Raw genomic sequence first — 26404 nt, 5'->3', positions numbered from 1 at the left:
ATATTGGATTAATGTAGCATATAGCAACAAAAGGAGTAGTAGCTCTGAGATGGGCTACCTGCTCAATATTTGTTGGAATACCCCTCGCCCCTGTGACACTTTAGAACTTTAGAACAGGGTTGTCAAACTTAAGGCCCAGGGGCCAGTATCGACCCAACAAAGACTCCAATGTGGCCCACTGGACAGCTATAGAAAATGTGACTGAATGCATAGATTTTAAACTGTATTTCCATAAGATTTATAGATTTTTTTTTTTCTATAAAGATCCCCCCCCCCACCACCACCACCCATTGGCATCCATACTACATTAAAGTACAAGAAGATTTTCTTTGAATTAAAAACATTATATTCCAATTTTATAATTACAGAACGATCTGAGCAATCAACCTTTTTTGCAATGTTACATGTTTAATACACAAGATTATTACATGTGTATTTTCCCTAGTCTGGCCCACTTCACATCAAAGGGGGCTGCATGTCGCCCGCCATGTAAAATGAGTTTGACATCCCTGCTCTAGATGAGGGTTTCAACCTTAATGGTAGCAGACTCTGAGCTATTACTAATATGGCCAGTTCCTAGTAGTATACATCGATAGTTAAACACTTTCAACCTTTAATTATGACCACTTTACTTGCTTGCAAATGACAGCTGTTGACCTTACAAGGAAAAATGCCTGAATCTGCCGTATACCGAAGTGTTAATTTGTGTTCCCTTCTTTGGGGTGGTTAAAGCTGGCTTGGTCTCATAAGTCATCAGCACAAACACTTAATTGAACCCCGCTGGTCTTGATGGGTGAAGCAGGATGTGGCGCAGCATCATAACCGGTGGCATGGGAAACCTGGCAATTAATTGGATGTGGTGGATGTGTCCGATTTAGTAGTATCAATTGAAAGTTAGCCCTTCACACTGCGGCATTGAGGTAATTGAGCCACTGGTCTCCTTGGACTCTTAGAGTTGTAGAGACCGAAATGTATCTCCAAAGGTTAAAATTGATTTGGCCATATTGGGAAGGCCACTATTATGTATTGTCTAAAAAGTGGCAGCCATCAATCAATTATCTTCCACTCTTCACATTAAGGTTTGCTGTAATGATGATTCTGTACCAGCAGCACAAATATGTTTGCGAAACAGCCATAAAGTGTGCAGTCAAATGTAAGGCCTGTTACAATGCATCAATGTTTATGTGTCTGTGTTCACTGATATATGTGTGTGTGTGATGAAGAGGCTTCCTTTTCCCTATCAAACTAATGGTGTGACAGCCTATTCTTTAAGATGTCTGAGACTGTAATTAGTAGATTGCTTTGAGTCTGGCACGAACAGGGCACCGGGAGGGTCTGGGGGAGTAAAAGGAGCAACAACAAGCGAGAGACTAAAGAAGAAAAGGGCTTCCAATTTTATAGTCCTGATGGAGGTTATATTTTCTGTGACAACTGGACCAGAGTAATCAAAATGTGTTAATAATCCCTTCAAAGAGCCTAGCGGCACATCAGTAAAGAGCTTCACTGAACGCCAATCCCCCCACCAGACCCTGGTTCTGGCTGCCCCACCCTCACTGACCCTCCGTCTCTCTTTCTTTGCCCTTGCCCTGCTTTGTCTTCATCATCACTTGATCTAATCTGTCATGTTCATTCAGTGCTTCTTTTGGCTCTACCTTGACAAACTTGCAGCAGAGTTACAGTTCTGTATCTCCAGATAGCCCTGTCTATGTGTCATCATCTTTAGACTTGTTGATGCTACAGTTATTGCAGTGGAGTCCGGGCCAAGAAGAGGGTATCGGTCTGAGTTTTAGTCTGCTTTGGCACCCTCCTGCTTGAATCTGTCGCACTGGGATGACTCTAGGTCAGACTGTATAGGTTCCAATAAGTTATTCTCTTTTGTTTGAGGATTAACTCGAAGGTCAAAGTTCATAAAGCTGGCCAGATGGGGTCTCTAGTGCTAAACATCCATACCTTCTGCTTCTAAAAGGAGGTTGAGCGCCAGGATCAATGGACTCAATCGATGGGCATAGTGGTGGAAGTAATGCTGGCAAAAAGTTTGATTGCATGCATATTGATCAGAGTGAGGCTAAGAAGCTGTGAGGATATTGATTAAATTTTGTTTTTGCGCATATACTAGTGTAATCAGGCCTGCACAACTTTCAAGAGCCAAATATGACCACAGTGGTAATGTATGACACTTAAACCTAATGTGTTAATTATGATTTAATGAAAAGTGGTGATTAAACTTGCATCACCTGAATACAAATATGATGACTTTATATACTATATGTTTATACTAATATTCTATATGCAAGTTTTGCATTGTTGTCATTTATGGTAACTATTCTACATTACTAACATTAAAAGAAAGGATGCACTATGCTCTTCATGCTCATGATACTTCTCCCTCTCTTTTTTGTTTTGTTTTTATTTACAAAGCTTTTAAATCTCAGCAATGACTTTTAAGTTTTGAGAGACATGGTGATTTTATTGAAGCAACTTGTCTCTGCTATCACTGTAGGGAACTTTTATTGGCATCATTCGTTCTCTAAGCCCTTCAGACTCTCTCAGACCAGGAAGCAACAATTGAAGTGCTCTGCTCGGTGCCCAGAGGCTTGGCCGCCTACTCCAGCAACTAAACTACTACCAAAATCTCACTGAAGCAAACAGAAACTAGACGGTCCATTTACAGTTGTCTTATCCATCAGAAACTTAACCTGAGCATTTAACTTAAAAACCCTTGTTGGATCCCAAGGAGTTCTGTGCACCTCCTTAATATCAGTGGACCGACAGATTTGTGTCCTACAACAAAGAAAAAAAAACTTTTCTTGATAAATTTTTCTAAATTAACTTTAAAGGCTCTAAGTACTTTTATCATGATATTTAATTCTTCCCAAATATATTTACATATAAGTGCTGAAACACACACACACACACACACACACACACACACACACACACACACACACACACACACACACACACACACACACACACACACACACACACACACACACACACACAATCTTCAACCACAATCTTTCCTTTACTTTATAAACATTTGGATATGGACAATATCATTGTGAAGTATGAATGCCTCTTCATGTTAACTTTCCTTTAAATTAAGTCTCTGCCAATTAGAGAAACTCTGCCTTATTTAGTAGTCTAGTCTGAGACTGTGTGTCAGGATCAGTTTGAGCCATTAAAAAATGCATGGGGTCCAGGTGAGGTGCCCCAGCCCCAGTGTGAATTGGGAGTGGTTTGTGTGCCGTCTCAGGAGAGGCTGTGTCCAGTGTAGGGGCAGCGGAAGGGACAGCACTTAATAATAGAGCCACAACATCAAAGGCTGTAGACTATTGCTGACTGACATGGCATACATCATGAATTATTGTGTGTCTGTGTGGTTCAGTGTGTGTCGAGTTTTTTGTGGGTGCTCTGTATTTCTGGGAAATTTTATGTCTTGATGCATGCTCAATCATCCAGAGAAAAAAATCCCAAAAAGTTGATTGTGTTTCGTCAGTCGTCCAAGTGACAGCACATTTTTCCCACTCTTACTTTCTCTTCTCCTGATGTGCCGGGTTGATGCTCAGGTGTTTTCCACTAATCCATCACACGCGTGAGTTCAATAACGTGTACAAGCGTTATCTTTTTATCAAAACACGGCATTCCTAAATGGCATATATTGCTGTAGTCTGTGCTATGTTCACAATAGGGCCCCTACTAGGTGGTGTGGCTCCCTGGGAAGGCTAGCGTAGCTGCAAGCGCTAGAGGACTCATTGACTTTATAATGATTAGTGGTCAGGCCCCCAGCCCATGCTAGTACCAGGGGTTTGGCCTAGCCGCTGCTGCTAGCCTCTGGCCACAGCCGAGCACCACTATCGACTCACCCCTAGCCCCCGCTCTCTTTGGCCTGCTGGCGATGTGTCAAAACCCATTACCACAGAGTTCCGCAAGTACAGAGAAGGATCATTTTAGGTTTATCTTTCTTGCTCTTCTCTCACTTCTCCGTAGCCATCTCCTCTCTCTCTCCCTCTCATTTGTTCTTCCTCCATCTCCTCATCCTCCTCCGCCCTGCTAAAATGAAGAGAGAAGCACAGAGAAAAAGGAGTAACCTTTGACAAGAGTTGTTCCAGTTGTGGTATGTATGGCTGCGTATTGATCTGCATTGGCTTTAGGAACTATAGAGAGGAGAGTCAGCGAGTTGCTGCTGCTTTCAAGTCCCACTCATTTTTTTCTGGGAAAATACAAGGAAGTTTTAGATGCTTGTTGACCTCCTTAGGTCTCATAAGCTATGGAGATTTGCTTGGAGAAAGGGGTGGAGTGTTGTAACGCGTGTGCATGTGAAAAATAAGCTCAAGAGTGAATGGTCCAATATGTAATCCTCTGTCATGTTAATTTCTTGTGTTTGTGTTAGTGTGTGTGTCTTTGTGTGCTTGAAAAGATACAAAGAAAGTATGTTTTTGTACTCTGTTGTATTATATATTATGTGTAGTGTATCTTTCTGCTCTTCTTGTTGAGTTTGACCTCTTGACACACTTGTTGGTGTCTTTCAAGTTATTGACCAACACAGCCAGTTTATCCAGATAACTATTTTAGAGAGTGGAACTTCTTTATTTTTAAAAAGCCAAGCGATGGTTTGAATTAGAATAGATGCACTCGAACAGACACACCAGCTCACACGTACACACACACAGCTCAGCGAGACAGCATTCTTCCGACCCGGCACTTCTTTTTCTGATAAGCTCAATCTCCCCAGAGAAAAGTGCCTGTCAAAGACTTTGTCCAAACAACAAGAAATCAGTGCCAAAAAAAAACACAACAACTAAAAAACACATACTTCTCCATCACTGTTCATCAATCCATCCAGTTGTGAATTCATTATTAATTTATGGAACTTTGGGGCGCGTTATTTGAATAATGCGGGGTATGACGAAGGGGGGAGCTGTGTGAAAACAACAAGATGACAACCACACCAAAACCACCCGAGGGCACATGCCAACACATCGCATCAGTGTCATCCTTTCTCGCTTTGCCCCTGTGGGCTTACTACTCTGCAGGTAGCCACAAACACACATATTAACATTTGGTATATTTTATTCTAAAGCATACATAAACATATGAAATTGCTTTTTTGCACAAACATGCAAAAATACTCAATAGTTTTCTGATAGACAAATATAAAGCATAGATTCCACGACTCCCCCCCCATCTCTCTCTCTCTCTCTCTCTCTCTCTCTCTCTCTCTCTCTCTCTCTCTCATACACTCACACACACACACACACTCATACACATACAAGAAAACAAACAAAAACACACACACACTCTCACGTTACGTACGCACCACGCCTTCAGGCTCTGGAGACGGCAGCAGTGGCATCAGCGGTCTGATAGATGGATCCTGTCTCCTTGTGATCTCCACTTGTCAGACAAGCGTCACACAAAGCCCAAACACAAATCAAAAACGCAGGTATGGGGCACATGACAGTTTGATAAGACCTTGCTGTTACCTCCCCGTCCATCAACAGCTAAGATGTTCATCCATCGACTTGGAATAAGGGTGTTAATGTGAGCCTGTCACATTGTTTGGGCTATTGATGTACCCGGTTTGCAAACTAATGGTTTGAGTAGTAGTGTTTGGTTTGTGCCGTTGGAGCTCTTATCGCAAGTTGACAGCGAGAAACCAACACGGTCGTTTCGGAGCGGCTGCTGTTCTGTGCTCTGGTCAATGTGGGGTGTTGCAAAACCTCAGTGAATCAGCACGTTAGCAGACTTATTAAACAACTAAGCACAGCCACGCTCCAGCACCAACACCTTCACTCTGATCCTGCAGTAACATCCGCCTCCGGTGTGGTTCTCACACCTTCCAGCTCTTGTTCGCTTAACACCCGAACGTCACAGGTAAACCACAAAGGCAGCCAACTTGTCCAACAACACAGCACACCACCTTACCTCTCCTCCACCTCCTCTTCCTCCTACTTGCCAGACAGGAACAACCCAAACTAGACCACTGCAAAAACGAGGCACAACCCACCTTTTGTTTACCGCTCTCAAAGGTGGATCACGGACCAGTCCTGGTAAGGGATTGTGACAGAGGTGATGTCTAAATTAATGATTCATGCTCTTTCACACGGGCTACAGTAACAGCCCTGAAATATTAATGACAGCTGCAGAATAAATTTGATTCCCTTTTCTCTCTGATTATAATCCACAGGCGCGCTCACACACACATGTTTATTTATGCCCTGGAGATGAGGTATGGGGTCACTATTAGGAGTTCGTCTGCACACGTAGACACACACGCGCTCTACTTCCCTCTCCCTTTTGCCACTTGCTCTTGTGTACCACCTCATTGTTTTGGAATATGTACATATTTTTCACATGTGGTGAGCGATTGGGCTATATATTATACATTATATGCTTGTGCCGTCTAGGTATGATATACTGTATGAATTCTGCACATCTGCCAAGCAGAGTTTTTGTTTGTTATTGTAATTAGGCAAGGGGCCTTTTTCATACATTTTTTATTTTTTTTTTTGGAGAGCATGACCTGAGTGGAGCAAAGAGGATGCAGGATGTATTACAGCGCTGCTGCCTCTTGGTGGAATTTCTGTTTTGGGGTGATCTGACTTGCAAAGCAAGACACGCCTCTGTTCAGGTCATGCCACTTTCGGATTTAGTAACTCCACTATTGGGGGCTTTTCTGGAACATTGTCAGTTTCACGGTGCTAAAACAACTTTCGGCAAATGCTTTTAGCAATTTCGGCTTTCTTGCCAAGTCATAGACAAGACTGGGTACTCACTATGTGACATAACTATAGAATAAAGTATGCTGCAAGTTTTCTTAGTATAGCTAAAAGTCAGCAGTCAAAATGACCCGTTATTTGGCTGTAGACTCTTGACAGCTCTGCGGCAGTGTGGCAGTTGTCTGTCATAAAATTTCCCAGATATCACTGCTGTAAGCCTAACTCACAGCAACATAAACTGGGCTTGGTGCACAGATAACTATCAGCTGTTTACATGTCACCCGAGATCCCTGTCTTTTTCTGTCACCACTGTCCTTCCTTGTGTTTGCCCCTTACTTTTTCTTCTATAATGAGGAATGGAGAACAAACCAACAGGTTCTCTCTCAAAAGTTCCTCCCTACTGCTTACAAGAACAGAATGGATTTATTACAGTTCTTGCAAATCAGGCATTAGTTAAGTCACAGTGCCTCAGAAGGGGTTAGGTCGAGCAGAAGTACAGTGGTTTTACTGTTTTTTCGAGCATCACGCTCGTCTTAGCACTGATTTTGCAGAAGCATTTATGCTAAAATTACTTGCAAATTCACTTTTATTCCCAGTGTTTGTGTCCTCCAGCCTTTGTTTGTGCAATTAAACAAGCGATGTGCCTAATTACACATCATTCAGTTGTCATCTCCTCTCCGGGGACAGGCTCATGAGCAGAATTGTCAGCTCAGGTTTGCTCATTTAAATTCATCACGGTGAGCCAGTGCCGTCTTCTTGCTACTTGCCCGTGGATCAAAGATGAATTAACTGCTATTTTGAATTATCAAAAATAAAAAAAGAGAAGTGTAAGTCAAGATTTGATTTGATGTACATGGTAGCAGTCTCTCTGGGTTAATTTTTCATTTCTCTCTTTTGCAAGAGCCACCAAAGGTATCCGCTCTGATTTCAATTGGTTTCTATCCCACAGCAGGTGCTTCGTTTTATTGCGCCATATGGACATTTATTTATAACTTACAAGACTGTCAGGTAATTTCAGGCTAATCTATTTCAATAAAGTTTTATGGCAGTGATGTGTGTATTATATTATGTTACGGCCTGTGGACTTATGCTCAGTCATGTGTCGACGCTATTAAGGGTACGTATTACTACGATGTCGCATGTCATATAATCGGTTTTCCCTGTCTGTTTTGGTGGCGTTTAGCCTTGACTCGCTCAGCCATAGTGCGACATGACAGCGGCCACAGCGTCATGCTCTGTTTGAGGTAGAAAATATCAGTCAAGAGATGCTTTCTTTATTTTTTTTCTGTGCAGGCAAGCGTGCGCACAGTTTTTCATGTCTGATGGAGTGTATGCAAGTATTCCGTACATGAATATTTGCACGTTGATGTGTGTATTTGTATATATGTGTGTGTGTGTGTGTGTGTGTGTGTGTGTGTGCACAATTCTAATGATGCCTTCCTCTGCTACTCTATTGGGCTGTCAGCACGGTGCTGGGGACTGTCACACACAGCACCCCCTCCTCTCCAAATCTTGCTGAGATAGGTCATTTTTCAGTGTCAGGACAGACGATTCGCATTGGCACCAGATAGATCCGGGACACATTGGACTCATTATTCTCTGTTTGCATATGTCTGTGTTGTACAGAAATGCAAGGTGACACGTACAGGAGACTTGAGCTGAAAACTCATAGAACTTTTTGCTGCTTTGTTTCCATTAGCCAAATGCAAGTGCTTTGCTGGGCATCTCAGACGTAGGACAAATATCCAGCTCATCACACAAATCAGAAATCTTATTAGTGGGATAACCGCATGTTAATTTCAGTATCACATCTGTATTTACTTATTTAGGCATTTAGTTCTTTCCCTGTATTCCTTTTTGAGCCTATTTCTGACCAGCATTCACATTGCTTTGTCCCACTTTCCCTAACGGTCCCCTTGCCCTCTTAGATTACCAGCCTTGCATTTTCCCATTTGACAGGGTAGGTGACTATGCGGGTAGATATTTGGCAATGTGGGGTAGATGGGGGTCAAGGCCTGTGCCCCAGCAGTGTGGTATTTTAATCTGGGCTATTTGTAATGACAGGCCTCCTACGAGGGAAGAGGAGTGGCAGGTTGAGAGGCTCTGACAGGTTCTAATCGCTGTCAGGAAAAGTAGCTGAAGAATGTGCCAGATATCCCCCCCCCCCAGTCTCTCTTCTTGTCCTCTCATATAGCTGCTGTTTTGTTGTCTCTCTGACTCCTTGGCTTTCTCTCTGTTTCTTTTGACCTGTGTCTTTTAAAGGTGAGTGAAAGATAGTTGTCTCCAACTATTTTGTTTTCGCTTCTCCTCTTTCTTTATTTTGGCTGCCATCCAGATGCCACTACCTGACAGAGTAATCCCTTCCTCCTCCTTCCTCCTCCCCATTCCTTGTCCACAGACCTCACCTTCTCTTTTCCACTGCTGTAATTCCGTGGGCTTAAATAACCAGACCAACCTTGTATAGCGCGAGTCTCATGGTCACTGGCAAGCTTGTCAGTTTATTGTCTTTGCCAGATAAAACAGGCCCATATGTCCTGCACGTATTTTTTTTTTATCTTAACTTTTATCTCAACTGCCTATTTGTTTATGCAAATAACTTATGTACGCTACACACTGTTCCAAAGTTGTCATGTAGTCTTGTAAAGCCCCCAAAATACCAGTAAATATGTTAAGAATTTTAACAAATGCTTTTTTTCCCCTTTTTTGGTTTTAGTAATAAAAAAGGGACATATCGCATCTTGGAAAGGCATATATTGACACAATAAATTAAACTTTTTCCTCATTTCCCATTCAGCAAAAAAAAAAGTCAAAATAAAAAAATATAAAAGTGGTTCAGAGAAAAACAAGATGGCCAATAGAAGTTTTCAGGTTCAACACATACTTGCAGCTCTGCCTCTTTTCTCCTTTGGCACAGGACAAGGGCGGCCAAGCTTTGCCCAGGTGCCGTCTGTGCCATTGGCGCTAAAGCGAGGAGAAGCTGGCACACTTTGGGCATGGCTGCAGCCCCTTCTTCCTCAAAGGCTTGCCTCGTCTCCCTTCTTTCCCCTCATGGTCCCTGCTGCTCCGTAGCCCAGGGAGCTCATTAGGCCAGACTTCCTCTTCATTTAATCCATTTTTCATAGCCTAAAAAACAGTCCCTGATCTTAAAAATCCTGGCTAATTTAAGCCTGGATGTTGGGGAAAAGAGTGAAAATATCATGAAAAAAGCAACCGTGTGCATGCTTTTCATATATCTGATATCAAAATTAAATGTTTTTATAGTATTAGTGTGGCCAGAACAGGAAGATGCAGAAGCAGCACTAATATGAGCTGTTCTTGAGCAGAGTTTCAGACCTCAGTAGACGGTATCCTATTCCATCCACTTCCTTGACTTTTGTTTGTCGGTCTTGGGGGAGACCGATGTGTTAACTTGGCTTAATGAAAACATTGGTAATAACATGCTCTCTCTCCGTGTTCCTTTAATTATGTATCTCCAACTGGATACCAGAAGGCCCCTGTAGGATTCCAGCTCCACTTGTTGTAGAAGTGGAGTTTCATTTGTAACTAAGTTCCTGGTGGGGAAGATCTGTGTAGAGAAACTAACTCGTTCTCTCATGCTTGTTCTCTCCCCGAATCTCTGTCTCCCTCCAACCTTATGTAATTCCTATCTGTCTGACTTAGTTATTGATCAAGAGAAACTTAAATATATATTGCTTCTTTTGGAAAAACACACGATCAAGTATTGGTATTTCCATTGTAAGTGTACTGATTTTACAGATTCTGTTGTACATGTGATCATTGAGATTCCTCACGCTTGTACAACTTTCACATTATATCCACATAAACACTGCCAAAGTTAACATCCTCAAAAGTTGTCCAAGGCTTTGTCCTTTATCTCGCTACGAGGACAAAGGTTTTTTTTTTCTTCCCTCTTCCCAGGCAACCATCACAGCATTAATATACCTCCCAGGTATAAAGTGTTGATGAGTGCCTGTCTCCTCAGGCTGACACTTATTTCACCAAAGGTCTCAGAGCAGGGGGAGAGGAACACTGACAGTAGGGATGAAAAAAAAGAGAGCTGCTTGCATACCCAGCCAACGGATGTGGTGGAATTGTTAAGCAGTCTCGGCTGCCCTCTCGTTAGCCTCCGAGATGCCTGGTGACAGAGGTGAGGCAGCAAAAGTTGCGGTAGGTTGAGAGTGGGAGGGTCAGTGCCCCTAAGGGTACCATGCCATGGCCGTGCCAGGCCAGGACCCTGTGCCACTGTCTCCAGTGCCTCCGCTGTCAGCATGCCCTATGCCCCAGGCCACTTCGGAGAGGGCACGTGGGGGGCTGTCACGCGTCGGCCTCAATTACAATCACAGGATGAAGCATAGGAATAAGGCCCATTGTCACGGCTCATACAGCAGGTGTAATGGCTGTAATGTATCATAAAGTATCGCCAACGTAAGGATGCTTGCAAGAGATTTAGTGGCCATAGATTTTCTTTCTTAACCAAATCTGCATAACCCTAAAGAAATCTACCAATATTTCAATTCACGTTCAGTTTTTTGCTTAAACTGTTACTAATCTTTTTAGCAAGACCTACATTAAAAACATACTTAGCCTTTGACAGCACTGACAGCACTCTAACATAAAATCTTACACATTTAAAAAAAACAAAAAACCCACAAGCATCTTGGGATAGTTTTCTTCTTCTTACACATTTAGTGATCTTGAATTTTACTTCCATTTTCAGTGCATTTTTTCTTGGTTTTGTTAAAGTTGTCCAGAGGTGTGGACTCGAGTCACATGACTTGGACTCGAGTCAGACTCGAGTCATTAATTTTATGACTTTAGACTTGACTTGAAAAAATGTTCTAAGACTTGTGACTTGACTTGGACTTTTACACCAATGACTTGGGACTTGAATTGGACTTGAACCGGTTTACTTGAAAAGACTTGATATTTTACCCCAAATATAAAATTTAACATGCATATTATATAGAGATTGAAAATGTGACGTCATTCACGGGTAGAACCGCAAAGGATTCTGGGAACTCGTGGCAAGCGGTACTAGCGCACGCAGGCTTTCAATTAAAATCAGTTATACAGCGATAAAAAGAAACACAAAAATGTCAAGAAGCCGTTGTATTATTAACTGCAATAGCCGGTCGCATGACAGCCACGGGAAGCCGACGGGTAAAGAGATCGGTTGTTATCGGATTACGTCGTTGAAGAGAAATTGTTCAAGCCATGTTTCCGAAGTAACAAAGATGCGACGGATGGCCTGGATTGCAGCCATTCAAAGATCAAATATAACGTCCCAGAACACTCCAGCTCACAGGTTAGTCTGCTCCAAGCATTTACACGAAGGTCAGTGTTTTTTAGTACTTAATACGTCATTTTCATAACATAATTGGTGATATAGGTTACAAGCAAGTCTGGCGCTGAACAGAAATTGTCGCGCTATGCTCCTTTATTTATTGTGCATAAATAGTGAATTGTCCTGACACAATATTGCGTTTCGCTTCTGTTATTATGGTACATTGACAAAAACATATGCTTTTATTCACAGGATAAAACAGTTGTTTTGTATCACTAATTGCCCAGTACGATTACAGCATACAATATTGTTGTCACTGCTACATTTCTGTGATGCTACCAGAAATTATTTCCACTACTAATTAATTACCGTTGAGCTCAAAGGTCCTATTAATAAACGGTTAAGGAATGTGTATTTATGACGACGATTTGTGAGACTGGTAAACTTATGATACGTACGATGGTCTTTCGTTCGACACGGTGCGTTTCAAGGTCCTGCACCCATCCGGCGGTAAACTGTACCTGGGCTTGTTGCAGTGACCTGAAGTTACTAAACTTCATGAGTGTGTGCACTCACTCCAAGAACCGTATGATTATAAATATGCATATAAATATGCTACGATGAGATAGCTGACTTCATCTAACTAGCAAATGTTGTCCAGGCTATGTTGGTGATACAGTTTTTTTTTAATGTGTATGATATTTTTGTCATGCGATTTTAAAGCCGGTCCTACAACCGCATCCAAGAATAACATGCAGCTTATCTCAGAACTGTCGGTGAAAATTATTCTTGGAGCTAGGTTTAATTGAGCTGCATTTTAAAGAGGTGCAATTTCACAATTTGTGTATATTTTCTAAGTTCACTATTTTGTCATGTGTTGAGAAAAACACAGATTTTAAAATTACATGGTCTAATATTTACATTTAGCATATAACTGCAACATTATTTTTTCGTTGTTTTTTTTAAAGACTCGAAAGGACTTGAAATTCAAAGTTTCAGACTTGTGACTTGACTCGGACTTTTACACCAGTGACTTGAGACTCGACTCTGACTTGCCTGACATTACTTGAGACTTGACTTGAGACTTGAGGATAAAGACTTGAGACTTACTTGAGACTTGCAAAACAATGACTTGGTCCCACCTCTGAAGTTGTCAGAGAAAGTTATCAAATCGCTTGGGTTTGCCTTTATGAATCTATTGTGTTTCACATAAAACCTTGAGATATAACCTTCAAGGTGTTGAGCATAGTGTGGTATTTTTCCTGTGTGTACCTAAAACTATTCAAACTAAAAAAGAAAAATAGTGGGCTCATGTGGTATAGCTGTAGGTGCACTTTCAAAAAGAAACGATTAGTTACTCTGATTTTATACATTTAACTTATCAAGTGAAGCGTGTCCTTTGCTGTTTTCATGTGACAAAGCAAAAGTTACATTTATAATCAGTGTTTGTCACCAAAATGCATTGTGTGTATATTTCATGGCTGATAGAAATGTTAAGTGTATTTTTGTTCCTGAGAATCATTATTTATATATTTAAAAACTGTATTGAAAAAAATATACCCATGCACACAACAAAGAACACATGTTAGGGTAAAAACAGTTCACATAAAAATAAAACAATCTGACCATTTTACCCCTCCCCCCCATTTCATATTTTAATATTTATATTGTTTACGTCCATCTTTGCAAACTTGAGGATTGATGTATGTTAGTCAGATGCTGTAAATGTTTACGCTTAGGTAAATATAAATATCACAGCAGCATCTATTAGCCGCTAATGAGGTCTGCTAATTCAATTCAGTTTTATTTATATATTGCCAAATCACAACAACTGTAGCCTCATAGCGCTTTGTATTGTAAGGCGAAGACGTTGCAATACAAATACAGAGAAAACACCAACAATCACACAACTCCACCTGAGCAAGCACTTGGCGACAGTGGGAAGGAAAAAACCTCCCTTTTAACAGGAAGAAACCACTTTTAACAGGAGGGGCGAGGGTGAGGGGGAGGAAGACGGGAATAAAGACAATGTAAACTTCTAAAATGCACTGTAAAGCTGTGTTTGTGACGCTAGTTAGTTGAAATACTTCCAGCTCTTCTGGTCTGATAAATATACTCATGAGTAAAATCGCAGGTATTACAAGTGTCTGCTGCATCACCAGTGCCATTTTTTGCTTGTGCTGAATTGCTCTGTCTCAGTAAATGCAATGAAAGTATTTGGGTTCTTGGTTATTTTCTCCTTTTTCTACCACATGCTGATCTCCACACAGGATCACCACACTTGTATAAGAATTCAGCATATTCGTATTAGATTCTTACTATAGAGTGCAGTGGTCATACCAAGCTGCGGCTGTTCCTGTCAATCATGGAGGGTTGCATGCCATCATCGTTCCCCTGAAGAGAAACGACACTTGGCTAAAAGAACCACAGTGTGTAAAAGTAATTTTTGTCCCACCTCCTGGTGACCAACCTGTCTAAACAACATTATGGCAAGATTAGCTTTGTCAGATGGCATACATTATTCATAAGGGGAAAATGAAAGGTATCTAAGGTTGTATTATTACAGACTTGATGACTTTTCAGTGGGTCTTTCTTTTTTCTCCTCGGTAAATCTCACCCTTATACTGTAAAACCCACAGGGAGCTGCCACAATTGTAGAAATTCTCCTCAATCTCTTTGTCTACCCTATTCATCAGCAACCTTTTAAAAGAAGAAAGCAAATTATTTTGCTCAGCAGATACGATTACAATGTGTATTACTCTGTTATAGATTAAAAGCGAAGGACTTTCTTTAAAAGAAAGAGTCTGAGACAAAAGAGAGTGACAGGCTGGGGAGGATTTTAAAAAAAAGAGCTGCAGAGTTTGACAATTGAGTTATAATATCATGTCCTTTATGAATAATTAATTTGATGGCACTAAGGCCCCTCAGAAGGTAGATTAAATTCGTTCTGCCATGTCTTAAAACTTAGATATGCTTCATTAGTGTGGAAAATGGTGGCAGGCATGTTGGGTTTTCACTTAGGCTGTTTTAGTTAATGATGTGGAGCAGGAGACACTTGTCACCCTAGCGCTGATGCACATAGTCATCGATTACATTTGTTTTGGTTACGTTACAGTGGTTTGGTTTAGGAGCATGTTTTTCCATCAATTTCTGCTTGTTGTGTTTGTACTGACACAATTTTCCTGATTTTGCAAACAACGGTGAATTTAAAATGAAAGCAGTTGATATGTGATTCAACTGTGTATTCTCATCTCCAATTCAAATGAGGTGTTTAACAGAAATTGTATTGGCTATAAAATGCTGCTACAGTTTAATTACAGCATTTCTCAGTTTAATTCAAATTTTTGGTCTCTGTGCTATTTTTAATTAAATATAGAGTTTAAAAGGTTTGAAAACTACTAAGTTCTGCTTTCATATGCTTTGTTTTTCACTTATCAAAAAACAATGTTGAAACGTTACCAGACATCCTTGCAACAATACAATTTGATTAGATTTAGGAAACAACAATACTTTGCTCCTAAAGTTGATTTAAAAGTGAAATGCCTCTTCAAATGTGTCAGATGACCAACAGATTTTAACCAAGACCGCTTACAGCTACACCACTGTGGTCCCCTCACTATAGAGAATATAAAAAAGATGGCTGCCACGTTTTTGTTTTGTTTTTTTAAATTGCCACCAGGGGGCGATCTGTGTGGTTGCAAAAAAGACTTCAGTGTTGTCGATGAGAAAACGACTTTCTGTCTTCTTGACCTTTGGAAACACTTTCCTGAAGACCCCATAGGCTCAGTTGCACATCCCGCTCATATTGAATACAAAAAAAATGAATTCCATTTTATAACTTTTTTTGTGCTGTTGTTTTATAAATTAGGAGGAGTCTGGGCTACACTCAATTACACTTGATTGTCAGTTACAAGTTGTTAACCAGTGAGTCTGCAGTTTCATACTCGGATCTACCCTTTCACGTCACATACAGTTTCAAAACACGATAACACTTTAAAAAAGGACTTCGGAAACGAGTGGGTGACGTCACGGTAGCGACATCCATCTTTCATACTGTCTATGGCCCTAACATCTGGGGACCAGTAAGTATTAATTGTCCAGAGGCCTGTACAAATAGACTCAAGGGCTCAACCCCCATGGGAAATATAATTCACATGTAGATGTGTTTAAATGGCTCTTTTATGTTGAGCACTTGTTGGCTGGTAGTGCTCGTCTGTTTCGCTACTGTAAGCATTTTTTACAGCCAAGCCACTGAACTTTTACTTTTGAACTATTTGTAACATAATTTTATAACACTTTATGCCATTTCTTAGCGAAACATGAATTCATGGTTGACACTGGTTAAAAATCAAGTCTTTCCTGAAAAATCAACCTTTCCACTATATTTATACATAAACTACTTACCAACCAGATTGAACCTGTTAAGCAATGTCCATGAATGTCTTGTGCTTCGTTCGAAACAGGTTTGTATTACCTCACGAGATCCTTGCAATTACTAAAAGCATATCTATTGTGCGACACTCACATTTAAAGTAAACACTGGAGAATTTTCACGAGCTTTCATTGGGAGAGGATTTGATTCTTCAACACTAGTGGAAAAGTCTAAAGGTAGCAAAGTAAGTTTGAATGAACAATGTACCCTGTGCTCAAGAACCTTGACAAGCCATCACATGCCATGTATTCACAGCGGCAGCTGACAATAATCTGTCTTCAACTCTGTGGCCTCGGTCATTGTTAAATGAGGCGCATGATGTGTGTCTCTTTTGTAAGTCCCCTCTGTGCCTCATTCCCCTATAATAGCAGTATTATTTTCCTTTTACCAGAGCAAGGAAGTGTGATGGTATTACCCCAAAGTAAAACACAAACTTCTGTTGTGCTGTCGGTCAGAGCAGCCACTATGACGTCCTGCTCTGATAACAGGCTCCAGTGTTGCTGCCTCAAATGAGATTTTCAGAGCATGTTCGATTTGCTAAAGACAAGTCTATGTATCATGCGCACATAAAAGAGCAACTATTCCCGTGGCATTATGTAATTTAAGCAGATTACTTCTATCAGATTGGACAGAAAATTTTACAGCTAAATAAATTCGGTCTTCTGATACACATCCTACTGAAGAAGAGTATTTCATTTTAATGCTTTTGGCACCAAGAAAGTCAAACCTTCTTCAGGCAAATATTTGAAAAAGAGTTGTAGGACTTTTTTTCTAGAAGGTGTTTTTAGAAGCAGCCGGCACGGTTAAACGATATCTCTCCAATAGTTGTTTGCCAAGTGCTTCAGCATTGCGTTTACTATTTCATTAAAAGTGCCCCTTTCAGTGTAACTGATATGAGGATAAAATCTTATATATGCAAATGTTAGAATTATAATGTAATGTTTGTAATGTTATGATGTAAGATCAAAATGTCAGTTCAATTTCTATTATCTTGAAAATCACCAGCTTTTAGCGTGTATAAAATTCTTTAGTGTAACCTCCACAGCTCAGGCATCAGTTTTGGTTTGTTTTTTTCTGCTCTTGCGGACGTCCTTCATCCGCTCATGAGTACTAATGAATTCAACATTTGTACAAAATAATCTTGGTGCTTCTAACTGTCAGATCCCATCAGTGCATCCACTTCTAATGGGCTGTGCTTTCCATTCAGGCTAATGTTTGATGCCTCCGACAGTCCCATCTCTCTACAGATTGTTTACTTTCAGCTGTGTTTGTTTTACTTAGCATTAATGTAATGAGTATTCATTACGTAAAGTGATCAAGTCGAGATGGGAGGGTGTGGTCTATTGGCTTTGTTATATTCACAAAGAGAAAGCGATCACGAGTCAGGTAGCAGTCTGTCAGAGACTAATCTGTTCAGCAACGAGCAGCATTATCGAGATCATCCAAAGCGATGGCAAATCTTTTCTAAAGGTACTGCAGCTTTTTCACGGCTAAATCACTTGACAGGGAACAGCTGGGCAGTCGAGCCGCAGAAGGCATCCAATCGTCATCAGTTTGAACAGAAGTTGTGATCAAAACAGTCTAGAGGCTCCTTTTGTCTGTACTTCACTCGGTGTTTACATCGGTTGCACGATGATGCCAATCCAGTAAAGCATCTTTAACAAGTTATTTCGTTCATTCAGGAACAAAAACCTATAATCAGTAGGTGTTGAAAAGTGTTAAATACTCATAGCATGCTGTAGAAAAATAGATGGAGGCTCCCAACAGACCTTGTCAAAACATGCAAATGAGCCTGACGCCACGTCCGTCTTTGACAAGCATAATTAAGTTGCTCCAATTCAGGACATGTTAATAAAGAAGACTGTAGGCCTCCCCCAGGTCTTCACTAATCATAAAGCCTTAAAGCTTTTGTTTGCACACGCATGTGTGTGTATGAGTTTGTGTGTTGTATTTTCCCTCACCCCCCCCCCCCTCCCAATCTCCCATTTTATTGGATAATGAACTGTTGTAGAGTGTTAGATCTCCTTTCGCAGTCTTTCACTGAGTTTGAGGAGATAGGCAGGCACGAGCTGCTCGAGGTGCGGTGTTGTACAGATAATTAAAAGGCAAGAAATTTGTGTTGCGCTCTTTGATCTGCCTGTCAACTTTCTGATTAGAGATGTTAAAGCCTTTAATCAACAGTAATGCGATGATTAACGCTCCTAAACTGTTGAAAACGAATCAGAGGAACGTCAAGTTTTCCCTTTATTCTTCCCCTGCCTCCATATATCTTTCCCCGAGTCCATTTCCGAGAAACTGGCAAACTTTTCACTCCAGTAGAGGTTGTTAAATAAGATGTTGTATTTGATTAGGACCAACTGACAAGTCGAGTTCCCCCTTCATGCGGTTTTGGCATAACTGTAGAGCTCAGATGAACTCTGTGTATTTGTCTTCCAAATCCAACAGAATGCGCTTCTATTGATTTTGTCCTGCACTACCGTCTTTATTTACTTTAGCCCCGACTAGATATGGTCATAATGGTATTATAGTGCTTATATGCTGCTGTGCCTTCATGTATAGAGCTACTTCGCTCATTATAAAATCTAATTATTTAAATAGTAGCACTTAAACTCTGTATTTATTATTTAGCTCGGCTGTTGCTGAATAAAGTTTAATATAGTAGTGTTTGTTTGTTTTTCCATGTACTATTTTTTTTAAAATCATAGTTGCAGTGCGGCCACCACAATTGTGTGACACAAATGTCAGTGCTATGAATAATGCATACACAAATTAGCTTGTTCGGGTATGAGTTTTTAATTCTATACTTCATACATTTTTTACAATTTCGACCAAGTTTAATCAACACATAAAAAAACCCTTTCTCAGTGATGGAAACAGAATTAATAAGTCAGCTGTGTTTGAGCTTCACAATTGACCAATCAGGATATGAGTTGTGGTGGAATAGGTGTACAGGCTGACCAGCCGTCTGCAGAAATTCCCAGTTTTTTAATTGAAGACCTCAGAAAGCGCTGCTCCTGCCTACACATTGTTGCATGTGGGGCAATCACAGCAAGCACCCAAGTCCATTAGTTTTCATTTGGATGGTTCAGTGAGACTGGTTGATTAAGTCCAGGCAAATTGCTTGTTTCAACCCTCAATCTCCACTCACTCCTCCCGCTTCTCAGCCCTTTGCCACCAGCAGGGTTGTCGTTCAGGTTAATTTAATCTGGTTTGTTATACATTTAAAACACAATAGCTTTGTGGCTGTCTAGATGCCTTGGCGCAGCAGTTTGCTGTTGTTTATTATTGTAGAACTTTGCATATGAATGCTCTAACTGTATTGTTAATTACACTTACAGTAAATATTCAGATTCTATTGTTACTAACCCATGGTAAGAAACGTAATACGTGACTGGTCAAAGTTTGTGCAGCTGCGTCCACAGGGACGTGTAGGTATGGGTAATTTCATAAATGTAAAACAAGCTGTTCTTTTCCAAGACTCATCAATTTTCATTGAATGAGGGTGAAGGGGACTTTTGCTGTTTTTCCTTTTTTGTTTTTTTTTAATGTAAATCTGGCGATCTGAGAATTTGACTTTGAGGCTGAGGTGAAGGGAAAAGAGGAGGGGGAAGCTCAAATGGAAAGAAAATGTAGCTTTCAGTCCTCTCCACCCCAGTTCAGCCTTAAACAAATGGTTCTATTACCAGCTGCTCTCCTACAGGCCCGGTCATTTATACCCATTAAACTTGCGTCTTATCACCCATAAGACGGTCTTGCGTCTCTCCATCCACCAATTGTCTATAATCAGCCATTTAAAACAGCAGCGGAAATTTCTTTTGTGCCTTGCTTCGGTCTGACGGACAGGCAAACGAGCTGGGAGGAGGGGGGGACGGGGGAGTAGAGAGGAATATTTTCTGTAGAATGATGAATAAGCCAAGTTGAGTGGCTGACTAACAGAGATCTGTCTTAATCAGAAGTGATTTGTCAGAACAGGAGCTCTGCGGGGTCAGGGCGCAGGCGATGAATAAAACAGAGCCTGGCGGAGTGAAGAAAGGCCCCAGAAATCCACCCTGACTGCCCACCACCACTCAAACACATGCAAGGGGAAGGGCCGATGCATGGGCAAGTCAAGATAGACTGGGATGGTCCAGCTTCACCCTACACAGAATATTCCTTGTTTTAGACTTTTAAGTATCTAATGCTCTATAAGTTCACTATCCCAAAGCTGTTAAAAGATATTGACGTTAAAACCCAAAAAATGTCACTTAGATGACCTCCTTCTTCTAATGAACCACCACAGCTGTCTTTGACTCTTGTTAAATCATAAATTGCTCTCATTGCGATAAAGAAAGTTCCTCATTAACATTCGGTAGAGTTTATTATTATTATAAGTAATCTGTCATAACATCACTGAGCCCCCAGATGCTACATGCCCCTCCTGTGACCTAGCAGTTGGCACCTCTTTATTTTGAGCTATCGCTCAGTGCGAAGGCGCTAGCCTCATGGCCTGTGGGCTCAGCATTACAAATACATCCCATTGTGGGTACAACTTTGATGGGGGTGATGAAAGTGTGTCACCCGGCAGCTGTAGACTTGAAAAGTCCTTAAAAAAAGCTCCTCTGAAAGTGTACAAAGACAGGTAACTTTATTCACCTGGGAGTCACAGGCATACAAATTGACTGCCGCACTGTGTGTGTGAAAGTGTGTTTGTGTGACTGATGGAGTTTGAGAGAGAGAAAATGCATGGTCTTACATTTTTTAGGCCCCTCCTTACTTCCCCCTCAGCCCTCCCATAGGTTTCCATGGGTTTGTTGGAGTGTATGGATTGTGTCTGGATATAAGTGTGTGTGGTAACCTTCAAAAAGTGGTCTCAACTGCTTAATGAAAAGGAGCTGTGCTGAGCCTCAGAGCCTCAGAGCACACCACTGTCAGGTCTTGTCCCCTTTTGGCTCAGGGGAGAAGGAGAGCAAGCAAAAAAATAAAATAAAAAAATGCACCACAGAAAAAGAGACAGGGGCCCTCACACAGTGTATACGCTATGAAGCACATTGTGTGAAATAGATGATGGCTCCAATTAAATGTGTCCATGGACTGGAGTAAAAAGTTGAAGGCCATAGAGGTTTGGACTTTATCCAAATTGTTAGTTGTTTGAGCCGTGTTGTCCTAAGCAATGTGTGCAGATAAGGGCAGGTTATGATTTTTATTTACATAGACATGTTTTTTTTCTTCATAACACGAGATGGTGAGATGGTAAAGCAGACCTTTTCTGTTGTCATCAAGTAACTGACAATTCTTCTTTATTTCGGTTTGTTGTGAAATGCCAAAAATGTTTGACCTAATTCCCTAAAGCCTAAGATGTCATCAAAATGCTTAATTGGTTATCGGTCCAACTTTCCAACATTCAGAGATATAAAGTTTAATATTGCATATGACTTTAGGCAAGGTGCTCACACTCTACAAAAATTCAGTGTCTCAGCCAGTCTGAACACACAAATTTAAACTGAATATTATTACTATTACTACTAATATTAAAATGATAAACGCTACAAGACAAAAATGCTCATAGTTACAGCTAAATATATAAAACAAGGTATTAAATACTAACAGAATTTTTTTTTAATATATTTATAAACATATTCTAAAAAGGATTCTCTTATGATGTCAGTAATTAAAACTGTCTTCCATCCTTACTGGATGCCATCACTTACAGTTGGTACTATCCCACTGATGCTGGAGACTATGGGCATTTACTTCTTTGCTTATAATCTATGAGTCTTTCTTTACTTATCAAATTAATTATTCCACACTGCCATTATTTCACCCCAAACCACCTCCTTCCTCAGTGTTGACTTCCCTGGCTTCCTCCTTGGACACTTATTATTTCATTTTCTTCATTTGATCTTTGTCATTTGTTTTGTTGCAGACAAACCTGCACGTTTCATAAAGCTGACAGTAATTGTGCCTGTGAACTTGCGAATGGTTGCCTAATATATACATATATGCTATAAATAAATGTGCCTATCCAGTACTCAGTCCCTTCTTATATGAATATATTAATCGTTATCTATAATAATTTAACCACACCATTCTAAAAGCATTGCTTTTTATAATAGATAATTGTATAGAATGACGTGTTTCCAATTGCAGTCCTTTCAGAGTTGTTTTTCATGGTGTTGTAATGGTTTTGTTTCTTGGTGGTAAAGTGTAGTGGAAACAATATATGCGGGTTGGTTGAGGTTTTTTTAATACATTTGGAGCTGACAAAATATCCTACTCCAGCTATGTTCGGCTTGTTCAAGCTTTATAGATTACATTACATTGCACCTCATACTCTAGTAAAGCTAATTACCCAGTAAAATAGCCTTCCACCCCCCCCACCCCTCCCACTGCCATGTAATTCTTAACAAAAGGTTGTGATAAAATACAGCAGGGCTCTGCTATGTCAATAGTCTTTCCGTGTATTTAAGGGAGAGAAAAAAATCGTAACACAGACATTATTTTCCCCTCAATCTAATTTGTGCCTTCAACTTTTCTATACTAATTATTTTCTACAGTTACATTACAGGAGCAAGTTAAATTAAGGCTCTCTGGTGCTGATGTAAATGCAATGTAATGGAATAATGGGCTTGTTAAATGGACCTTTGGGGGACGGAGATCTTTAACAAGAGAGTCAGAGCAAGGCCTCTGGGCCAGGGTTATTTAAATTGTTAATAGCTGTTTAAACAGGAGGGGAATATTTTATACACTAACGAGCATTAAGTCAGGAGCATTAACAGTGAATTATTTTGCCTCTCGGTTTTGTTTTTATCAACTGTACTTTTTTCAGTTTTGTTTTTTTTACATAGCCTCCATATTTGTCGTGGTCATAAATTGTGTGTTTATTTAGATTTTATGCAGTTAAACATCCTATGCAAACTTGAATATGTAATATGTCAGCATTGCAAAGGGCAGAAAAAACTACCAAGCAATTTAAGGTAATTTCATCATGAGTTTATAGCTTGGATAATAGGGACTAGTTTGCTGTATTTCTTTCCACGAGTGGCGATAGCTTTGGGTGAAAGTATATGATTAAGATGCAGTACAGGTCACAAAATGGGAGTCTTATTTTTTTTTTCCTAAAGTTGTTTTTTTCCCAGTAACTAATGAAGATTTACACAGAACTAGTCAGCAGGAATGAAATTAGATGAATGCAAGTGTAGATGCATGCCAGAGAATGAGTAAGGAAAGGGTGGATGCTTGAGATCCAATCAACACAATACGTCCTTTGGGGAGATGATGTGTATACCTCTGAAGTCAGTGTAGGGGAAGAAAGTCATAAAGGAATGATGGGAAATTTTTTTTGGAGGACTGGAGAGAGACCTGACAGTGAACAAAATGTTAATCATAACAAGCCAACTCAAAATACTATTCTGGTGACTGCAAATGATTTGACGCAGCTGTGCTCATGGCTATCCATCAAAGATGCCATGATTGAGCTTATGCAGTGTCTTCAATGTCATTTTCTTGTAATAACATATTGATTTCTTTTAATAGAGGAACATCTTGGGTAATGACAGAAAAATAGAAAGGCAAGGTTGTGCGTTCTTGCTCCCTCACAGTAAGGTTACAAAAATGGACACAACTTAAACAAGACTTGTATTGTGATTTCCTTTTTTTTTTTTCGAGCAGCTGTTAGATTTGTCAAGGACGGTCATTCACTTGTGGGTAGTGTATACAGTCAGCATGGAAAATGCATCCACAACAGACTCGGTTGTAGGTCCAAACCATAATCGCAAAACACGCCTTCGTGCACAGTGTCTGTAACGATTGCTTAAGTACCTGGAGCACAATGTCTTAGGAGGTCTTTTCTTCCTCTACCTCATCCATCTTTTTACACACTGCAAACCTCTCCAATAATGCACTTGCCATCAAAAAAGAAACCCTCTGCTGCTGCAGTGCTTGTCACACTCATTTATTTAAAAAAAAAAAAAAAGAGCCACAGCCCTGACAGAGATGGATAGATGTGCTTATTTGTCTCTTTAACAGAAGATTTCCGCTTCAACTCCTTCCCTGTTTATCCCTTGTTCTTCTCCGTTCGGGACGGGGGAGGGCTTGTATTTTTATGGTTATTAATACCTGCGCTCAGTCTTTTAATCTGCCCTATTTGTCACATGTGACTGTCTGACTGCACTGTTTAATCTGGGTATCCTTCAATCTGTCTCGTCCCAGATTAGAAATTAATGAAGGCAGGAAGAGACACATTTGAGTCAGTTACAGTGCGAAGGGGGTAAAAGGGATGGGATGAATGGGAGACGAATGTCGTTCATTTGACAATGCTTTCTCTTTTTTTCCCTGCGTCTCCCTGATCCCCGTTCTATGCCGCTCTCTCTCTCTTTCTCTCCCCTCTTGTTTAGCTGCCAGATGTAGCCCATTTTTGCACTGCTCCCCCCAAACAGGCGCTCAGCACGTGGGCCCTTTGGTGTGCGGCACCTGTGTAGTGTAATACAGTCAGCAACTGTGTTGTTTATTCCGGATTTGTTTGGTGCGCTTGAAAGCCTGTCTTTGATCCATGCAAAGATTCTTCACTCTTTTTTTTCTCCCCTTTTTCTCCTGATTCATCCTCTGCCTCTCTTATTTTTAAACACTAATGCTCTAGCAGTATGGTTACATTGATGGCACCGGTGGGTTTTTCTGGTGGTGGTGGGGGGCATCTTATTTGGTTTATCTTTTTTTTCTTTCCCCCCGCCTTTCTTTTCTCATTCCCAAGGGACAGGAAAATGACAGTGACCACTGACAAGCTTGTCAGGTGCCTTGTCGGGGATGTTTTATAACTGTGCGTTAATGTGTTTACAACTACAACTGACGAGAGCCGTTTAAAAAAAGGGAAGAAAAAAAAGAAAGGAGTAATGAATATTGCATCGGCAGAGTGGACCCCACTGGCAGGCTGGATGCTGGGATGTTGTTGTCTAGAACTTCATGTCTATTTACTCCAGCATCTTAAGAAAGTTCAACACTTCCCTCAGATGCAGTATTCTTCTGTCTGTCTGTCTGACACTCCTAGACAGCAATGTCTGTGTACACACTGCACAAATATTACACATACCCAAGTAGGTCCAGATGTGGAAAAAACAAAAAACAAATTATTTCTACATTAATCATGATGGTGAGAATGATTGACAAATAAGAGATTACAGCTAAAGTGAGTGCAAGCCAGGCTTTCGCAATCACCTAATCGTTCATTTGTTTTATTTTATTTTATTCATTTCATCACATGGCGGAACTTTTTGGACCTGCCATCTTATGCTGGATGCTCTTTTCTTGCAGAACAAGTGGGGCAGGAGATTCTTGCCAACCTGCACAGTGACCGTGAGAAGATCCAGAGAGCTAGAGAAAGGGTGAGTGCACACCTGACACCTGCGCACACTCGCGCATCTGTTCTAACAAGTGTTCGTGAAACGGTAAGCTGTTACGGCCAACATTTGCCACTTTTGTACGGCTTCTCACGTAAACACACAAACGAAAGCTGCCTCACACAACTGTGAGATACACCCTCCTCGGCACGCACTAAGTCAGCAGATTTATATAACGAGAAGCAGCTCAGTGTGCCCGTTTATGGATGGCTGTGTTTGGCATTTGAGTAGGTGTTGCTGTCAGCTCACATTTTTTTGTTTTTTGCTTTATTAGTGACGTCAGCTCCTTTAAACACAACTGTCTGAAAGATATCAAAGCATGCAAATGTTTTAAATTTCAGTGAAAGTAAGATTGAGGTAATTGCGTTCAGACTCAGTAGTGTGTGTGCTGCTCTTCTCTTGGACCTGGGCCCCTGCAGCCACATGTTAAATGAGCAGTGACTAACATTGGTGTTTTTAACAAAGCACCTAAAATGCTGCAGCTCATCTTTTAACCAGAACCCATAAACGTGAGCACATTTCCCCTTGCACATTCTTGCTCCTTTTAAGATGTATTTTAAGATTTCATTATGTGCTTTTAAAAGCCTTAATTGATCAG

At 40.6% G+C, this 26404-nt stretch overlaps 1 protein-coding gene across 4 annotated transcripts in view; it reads left to right on the top strand.

The window, feature by feature from the left end:
- The window catches only part of vti1a (vesicle transport through interaction with t-SNAREs 1A), a 114416-nt gene that overhangs the window by 49312 nt on the left and 38700 nt on the right, over window positions 1-26404 (top strand). For all 4 annotated transcript variants that reach the window (XM_080872877.1, XM_080872879.1, XM_080872876.1 and 1 more), the window contains one exon: window positions 25721-25791. In XM_080872877.1, the coding sequence (XP_080729003.1) occupies window positions 25721-25791 (71 nt within the window). The remainder of the gene's footprint in view (window positions 1-25720; window positions 25792-26404) is intronic.

The sequence above is a fragment of the Rhamphochromis sp. 'chilingali' genome (genome assembly GCF_963969265.1).
Source record: "Rhamphochromis sp. 'chilingali' genome assembly, chromosome: 22".
Classification (NCBI taxonomy): Eukaryota; Metazoa; Chordata; class Actinopteri; order Cichliformes; family Cichlidae; genus Rhamphochromis; species Rhamphochromis sp. 'chilingali'.
Note: the sequence above shows the minus strand (reverse complement) of the source record. Positions and strands in the feature narration are given on the sequence as shown.